Source organism: Arachis duranensis, chromosome 1 (assembly GCF_000817695.3).
Source record: "Arachis duranensis cultivar V14167 chromosome 1, aradu.V14167.gnm2.J7QH, whole genome shotgun sequence".
In the NCBI taxonomy this organism is placed as follows: Eukaryota; Viridiplantae; Streptophyta; class Magnoliopsida; order Fabales; family Fabaceae; genus Arachis; species Arachis duranensis.
The window spans coordinates 91,455,246-91,463,411 of NC_029772.3; the positions used below are offsets into that span (position 1 = coordinate 91,455,246).

At 32.9% G+C, this 8,166-nt stretch overlaps 1 protein-coding gene across 1 annotated transcript; it reads left to right on the forward strand.

Moving 5' to 3' along the window:
- The first annotated feature begins 1,664 nt into the window (after positions 1-1,664).
- On the forward strand, positions 1,665-5,169 carry LOC107459422 (putative leucine-rich repeat receptor-like serine/threonine-protein kinase At2g24130). The gene is made up of 2 exons (XM_016077655.3): positions 1,665-4,397; positions 4,555-5,169. The coding sequence occupies exons 1-2, from the start codon at positions 1,847-1,849 to the stop codon at positions 4,947-4,949; spliced, it is 2,946 nt and encodes a 981-aa protein (XP_015933141.1). The 5' UTR covers positions 1,665-1,846; the 3' UTR covers positions 4,950-5,169.
- Positions 5,170-8,166: the final 2,997 nt, after the last annotated feature.

Here is an 8,166-nt window from a genome sequence, read left to right on the forward strand (position 1 = left end):
ATTAACTGCTTCCCTTGTAGAGAAAAGCTTTTGAAAGAGAGAGTTTGTTTCTGATTTCAAAACCGTCGTCTCAGAAGACAAGTGCCATCATCAAGAAATAATCCATGAATCTTGTTCCAAAATCGAATTCTTTTCTTGTTAATATTTTTAAACTAGGATTGTTAGATTTACACAATTCTAGTTTGCGGGATCAATAATAGGCTTACTATTGTAATTTTTTAGTGAGAGTACATAAAGAGTACATATGTAAGGTGTAATAAATATTTTTTTTTAAATTTTATTCTCTTCAACCATAAGAAAAACTTATTTTTTCTTCCTCTTTTAATTCCTTTTAATTTATCATATCATCAATATCATAGCTTAAACAGTTTAGGATATGAAATTTTTTTCAACACATCAAATAAATTAAACCTTAATTTATTTTCTAATATCTTGTGAGTTCCTCATTTTTATAATTAGCAATAAACCAATAAACATTCATAAAAATTCTCAGCTATATATTATATATACAATAAGAGAGTCATAACTCATAAGAGTCATTTGTGTCATCATATAAATTGACATCATCTTTATATAGTGCTCAAATTAAAGCAAATCAAGATGCAACCGACAACTATACCAAAATGTAACATTGTCAGCACACGATAATGGTTCCCTATAAGCGTGCCTACTAACTAAGATTATCTTTTAACAGCACATCATCCACCACTGCTTCGACTCAATCTATGCAGCAAATGAATTGTTGCATGATTAAAAAATCAATGTTAGGCCTAATATATGCTGACATGTACACCACTATTGCCATTTGCTAAACACCCCGTAAATCAAACATCAACCATAAAAAAAAATGTCTCATTAGTTTAGGTTACGAGAAATATTAAGAATTATAAGAATTTATTATTATTTTTTAAGCATTAGTTTAACTTTTTTAATTTAATAATTTAATAATATATCTATATTTTTAAATATTAATGATTATTTATATAAAATATAATAAATAAAAAATTAAAATTTATTTAATTAACAAAAAGTATAACACTCTTTATTTACTTAGTAAAGAGCGTACCATTTACAAATGAATCTATAAATTCTTAACGAAATTTGAGCCGAAAAAATATCTATCGAAATAATTTTTTTTATTCATAATATTTAATTCATTATCTTATTTAAAAGAAAATAAATACGCACCAATTTAAGTAATTCTCTCAATTATTTTTCTTAGTATTGATGAAAAAGACTTTAGAATTAATTTGTTAGCAAAATAATGAACAATTCTGTTATGTTATCAACAGTATTTTTATCAACTTCTGCCAACTCTTATTTATAACTGTGTTTAATAGAAGTGTCTTTATGAATGTGTCTAATAAAAATATATTTTTTATGGTTGTGTCTAATAAAAATATTTTTATAAATATATTTTTTAAATATATCTTTACATGTGTTTAAAATATAATAATTAATTATTATTGACAATAAGTTGGTAGATAATATGTTGTATACTTTTCCAATAATTAATTGTTCACATAATACACGAGAATATGAGCAAAGTGGGAGTATCATGCTTACAAAGTCAAACATAGGATGATCAAACGTTCGTTTGCCACTTCAACGGCAGTTAGGCACAAGGTTCATAATTTTTCTAACATGCTGCTTCCTTCTAACTTCTTAGCCTTCAAAATCTTGCTACTGCTCCTATATTTATTGAGCTACATTGAACTGAACTTGGCATCCTTAAGTTCCTGTGTATCTTTCTATAGTAGTCATTTGTCAACGTTTTTCCTTCACTATATTTTCCATTTTTTGTTTTGTTTTGTTCTCTGATTGTAGACAAAAGATATTGTGATTCATGATGTGTTTTTTAAGAGTTACAACAATGTTCCTATTTTTGTTTCTGGACATTGTTAACTCAAGAGTAGTTCATGGGGAACAAAATGCCCCCCTTGTGTATGATAAAAGTTCACTTGTTTCATTCATGTTATGCATTGTTTCTGACCCTGAAAATGCTCTAGAGAGTTGGAAGTCACCAAATGTTCATGTTTGTGATTGGTCAGGTGTGAAGTGCAGCAATGCAAGTGATAGGATCATAGAGCTTGACCTTAGTGAAAAGTCATTGGGGGGAACCATTTCTCCTTCACTTGGAAACCTCTCTTCCTTGAAAATTCTTGATCTTTCAGGGAACTTTTTTGTGGGTCATATTCCAAAAGAGTTAGGCTATTTAATTCACCTAAGACAACTAAGTTTGTCTGGGAATTTTCTTGAAGGTGTCATTCCCTCAGAGTTTGGTTTCCTTCACAGCTTGGACTACCTTGACATGGAAAGCAATAATCTTGATGGAGAAATTCCAACATCACTTTTCTGCAATGGAAGTTCACTAAGTTATATAGACCTCTCCAATAATTCCTTAGGGGGATTTATCCCTTTGAGCAATGAGTGTGTCCTTAAAGAACTTAGGTTCTTCTTACTTTGGTCTAATCATTTTGTTGGTCATGTTCCCTTATCTCTTTCAAACTCCACTCAACTTAAATGGCTTGATTTGGAGTCAAATATGTTAAGTGGAGAGCTTCCATCTGAGATAGTACACAATTGGCCACAATTACAGTTCCTCTACTTGTCATATAATGACTTTGTCAGCCATGATGGTAACACCAACCTTGAACCTTTCTTTGCTTCCTTGATGAACTTGTCTAGATTTCAAGAACTCGAATTAGCGGGAAACCGCCTTGGTGGGAAGCTACCTCATATTATTGGTGATCTTCCTACTAGTATGCAGCATCTTCACCTAGAAGGAAATCTCATATATGGTTCTATACCTCCACATATTTCCAACCTTGTCAACTTAACTTTCTTGAATTTGTCTAGTAATCAAATAAATGGATCAATCCCCTCTAGTTTCTGCCACATGATTAGGCTAGAGAGAGTTTATTTGTCAAATAACTCATTACATGGTGAGATTCCATCAGAACTTAGTGATATCAAACACCTGGGCCTTCTAGATTTGTCAAGAAACAAGCTTTCCGGTTCAATACCAGATAGTTTTGCCAACCTTCCCCAGTTAAGAAGGCTTTTACTTTATGACAACCAGCTTTCCGGGAAAATCCCACCAAGTCTTGGAAAATGTGTCAATTTGGAGATTCTGGACTTGTCTCACAACAAGATTTCAGGCCAGATTCCTGCAGAAGTTGCAGCTTTGGCTAGCTTGAAACTATACTTGAATTTATCAAGCAATAACTTATATGGTCCAATTCCATTAGAACTCAGCAAAATGGATATGGTGCTAGCTGTTGATCTTTCCATGAACAATCTATCAGGAAGAATCCCACCACAACTTGAAAGTTCCATAGCACTAGAGTACCTCAACCTTTCTGGTAACTCCTTAGAAGGCCCTATCCCTTATTCATTAGGCCAATTGCCTTATCTTGAAGCACTTGATGTGTCTTCAAACCAGTTGAGTGGAGTAATACCAGTTTCTCTGCAGCTATCTTCCACCCTCAAAATACTCAATTTCTCTTTCAACAAATTCTCAGGAAATGTCTCAAACAAGGGAGCATTTTCATCTCTGACCATAGATTCTTTCCTGGGAAATGATGGTCTTTGTGGCACAGTAATAGGCATGGAAAGCTGCCATAAGAAACACAGCTATCATTTGGTGTTCTTATTGATTCCTGTGTTACTATTTGCCACTCCTCTTCTGTGCATGTGTAGGTACTCCATGGTAATTAAGTCAAGAGTGAGAAAGCGATTCACAGTTGTTAACAAGGGCAAGTTGAGGGATGAGGAAGAGGAAACAGAAGAGCTCCATTATCCAAAAATTTCATATGGAAATCTTAGAGAAGCCACAGGAGGTTTCAGTTCCTCGAGCTTAATCGGTTCAGGCCAGTTTGGACAGGTCTACAAAGGAGTCCTCTTAGATAACACAAGAGTAGCAGTGAAGGTATTAGATACAGAAACAGCTGGTGATATCTCATGGAGCTTTAAGAGGGAATGCCAAATCATTAGAAAGATTAGGCACAGAAACTTAATAAAGATCATCACAATTTGTAGTAAACCAGGATTTAAGGCTCTTGTGCTTCCTCTTATGCCAAATGGTAGTCTTGAGAGGCACTTATATCCAAGTCATGGGTTAAGCCAAAGGTTGGATGTGGTTCAATTAGTGAGGATATGCAGCGATGTAGCCGAGGGAATGTCCTATCTCCACCATTACTCACCAGTGAAAATCGCGCACTGCGATCTTAAGCCAAGTAATATACTTCTTGATGAAGATATGACAGCTTTGGTTACGGATTTTGGAATTGCAAAGCTTGTAAAAGGTGATGACAGTGCCTCCACAAGTTACTCAGCAGCATCTTTCAGCTCAACACAGGGCTTATTATGTGGCTCTGTTGGCTATATAGCTCCTGGTATGAACTTTGTGAATTTTTATCCAAAGTTTTCCTATACTATGTTCAATATTATCATGTATTAATGATCATACTTTTTAGTACTTTCTTCATATTAATTTCTTTTTATGTTTTTTTCTCATTATTCTCTCACTCAATTTTTTCTTGGACAAGACAGAATATGGCATGGGAAAACATGCTTCAACTCAAGGTGATGTTTATAGTTTTGGAGTGATTCTGTTAGAAATCGTCACGGGGAGACGCCCCACGGATGTACTCATGCATGAAGGATCAAGCTTGCATGAGTGGGTTAAGAGACAATACACAAACCAAGACAAGCTTGGAAAATTGGTTGAAGAAGCATTGCAAAGATACTCTTCTTGTTTGCCAAATCATCATAACAGAACAAGGCAAGATGTTATACTTGAACTTGTGGAGTTGGGACTTATCTGCACACAGCAGAATCCTTCAACAAGACCAACCATGATGGATGTAGCACAAGAGTTGGGAAGATTAAAGGACTACCTCACTAATCCAAATTCTTCATGCAGATCAGAAAATTCAGTCAAATAGTAATTAATTAAGAATATAATTTTGATACTATGTCAATGAAAATTTTGTATTATAGTCCAAATGTTTTAGTCAATCAATAAAACATTATGAGTTTGTGACCTTCCATTTTTGTAACTAGCAATATGTATCCTCTTATTTGTATCCAATTATTCTGTTTAAGTCCAAACTTTGTTGTTGTTATCAATTATCATGGTCAATTAATTCCATTTTATTTTCAATTTGGATAGGTATCCATTCTTTTTAATAGATAGTTAGATACCATTCTGATACCAGTAATTTCTTCATAACTAACATGTGTTCTCTTTATATTTACAGATATCTTGAGAGTTTGGTGTACAAATAATATTATTGATTTATTTTATATTCTGAGCATGAGCATTGAAATTATTATGCTTAAAAGCATGGGATGGACATTTCAATTTGTCAACCAATTCTCGTAATATTTAAACAATCAATTTGGTTGTCTATTTCGCTTTTTGCCTAACTTTTTATATGCATATACTTATCAAGTGGATATTTGAAAAATAATCCAGATGGAAAAAAACTTTATTAGAGTTTCAGAGATCACTTCAACACGAGAAAACCGCTATGCCATGATTTTTGCTTCGACAGGTTAAGTTGTCCCTTGACAAAGATCACAAGCAAGATTACATAATGACTTGGCATGCCAGATATCCACATTAAATTAACTCAAAATAAGAGTCAGAAATCATATATTCATATTACAAAATGTTGACAAATCTCAAGAAAATCTTATAGCCAATTAGAGCAATTCATTAATCTTTTTGACAATACTCACAATGGAGTTGGGAACTGAATTTAAAGTAATGATTATTAGGCTGTGACACCAGATAAAAAGTTACCTAAATGATAGATGTAAGCCTCAATTGTTCTTCATGCTATTATATTGGAATTCAAGTTGGTATCTCTTCTAATCAACTTAAGTTTTTGGACAAGTTGTTTCACGACATAGTATAAGAATTTCTATGAATTAAAGTCTAGAGTTCAATTCTTGTAATTCAAAAGAAAATAATTTCAGTATAAGACAAACAAATAAAGGGAAAAGGGTAAAGTACTAAATTAGTCCCATATGTTTGGGTCTAATCCTATTTTAGTTTCTAAGATTTAAAGTGTCTTATTTGAATCCAAAAAACTTTCATTTAGCTTCAATATAGTCCTGCCGTGAAGTCAATGTTAAATAATTAACGTCACCGTTCCACCAAACCTTAATATCCTTCCCTAAAGAAGAGGTACAAACTCGAGAGGCACATGATCAACAGTGGATGCATCACCGCAAGTCACTGGCCTTGGTTTAAGTACATGGAGAACTTATTCGAAAACTTGTTTTTCGCGGGAAAGTTCGTCGGTGGTAATGAGGACAAGGCTATCATCACCTCTACCACGGGGAACTCCCGACAACCGAAGAGTTTGGTTATATAAGTTTTTGTTAGGTATTATGGGGTGCTCAAAATCCCACATCGAGTAGTATGGGATGCTTGATGTTGTATATAAGGAGAGTGGTTCTTTATTTAACATTGCCTTCACAGTGGGACTATATTGAAGCTAAATAAAATTTTTTTGGATTCAAATAAAACACTTTAAATTTTAGGGACTAAAACAGGATTAGGCCAAGGGACCAATTTAATACTTTACCCCATTTAGAGATATAATTATTATCTCCTTCTATCGACTTAAACTTTTAGGACAAGTGATTTCATGACACAGGTTTTTTAAAGAAGCAACTATCTATCTTATTATATAACTAAAAACAAATGCTAGGTCGGTTATCTTAGCTTTACCATGAGATCATAGGAGGAAAAAAAAACTATGGTTGCTAATTTGTCAAGTTTCTGTCATGGATGAAAACTTGGACAAATCAGGTGTTCCTTATATAAAAAGTTTCCACTGTTGTTTAATGATTTAATCACTTCTCCACTTGTCAAAATGAGGGGCCACAACAATATTAATAAATATATATACACATGATTCACCAAGGCCCTAGAAGTTTGTGATATCATTCCAAAGTTCAACTATGTCATATCTATCAAAATCTCTTCATGAAGTTACTTGACATTTATACTGGTTCTTTTGAAGAACAAAATATATTAGCATCCTATAAATCTTAAATATGGTAACATATTACAATTACAATGACATTTTTTACCTACTAATGCTACTTAATTCACACTCCTATTAGTTTCAAAGGTTACTTGCCTAAACAAACTAAAGCAGGGGAAACCAAACATTGCATACTTAATTTAACAAAAAAGTATAAGAATTTAGTAGCAGAAGTATCGTAGAATACAAAACCTTGCTGATTTAGATGCTTGAGACAATCTTGTGCATAATTCAATCTGGTAAAATTCCACCAATCCAACACAAGAAATGGTAGTATTAGCTTTACTTTTATAAAAAAATTGTTTACTAATTAAGTTTGCTGAATAGTAATCACTTCAGTTCAGCCCAATTTAAGTTCATCACGCTTCTTTCATGTCCCCTACCATTTTAGTCTTAACATTCACATTAATGATGGGTTGATTCATCATCATCTACACAAAGGTATAATATCTTCAGAGATTGGAGTAAAGTAGTTAACAAAATAGTGCAGAATCCTATTAGTCTTAAATTGACTTGGAATGAATAAAATATGTAGGTGCATGTACTAGCACAAAGCAGCACTAGTTCTTCTGCATGAAACTAGAAAATTCCTATTAATAAAGAGTGAGTTAGGTATCTATGCAAAATAGTTTATTTTAGTAAAAATATCATCTTCTATAATGTAAAAACAAGGCCACAAATGGCCAAAGAAGCATATAAAAATGGTTAAATAGCAGGTTCTCTTCCAATATAATCATGATAAACAGTTGAATTATGGGTTAATATCTTGCTTTAATTAAAACAAATAACAGAAAATGAGTTCATATAGGAGCATAAGGTAGTGATGAATATGCTCATCTTTTGTGCATGAAAACTAAAAGAGATGGTGACTATGTTAATTGCACTACCACATGATGTTGACCTCCATGATCAACTTTAATGGAACTGTTACAATGTGTAAAATGCAGTGGCCCTTTTTTTTAATTTTCTAAAAGAACATCATTTCTGTAATTTTTTGTTTTTATTAAATCCCCTTCATTTGCTCTCTTTTTCATGACAACAATCATGGAGAAAAAGAAAAACATGGAGAAACTCAGGACAAAAATTCATTCCCCTTCAA

Excerpts from the sequence above, each read along its gene's own strand:
- LOC107459422 (XM_016077655.3), top strand. The coding sequence starts at position 1,847 with ATGATGTGTTTTTTAAGAGTTACAACAATGTTCCTATTTTTGTTTCTG. Across the intron at positions 4,398-4,554 it reads TGTTGGCTATATAGCTCCTG|AATATGGCATGGGAAAACAT; the intron begins GTATGAACTTTG and ends TGGACAAGACAG.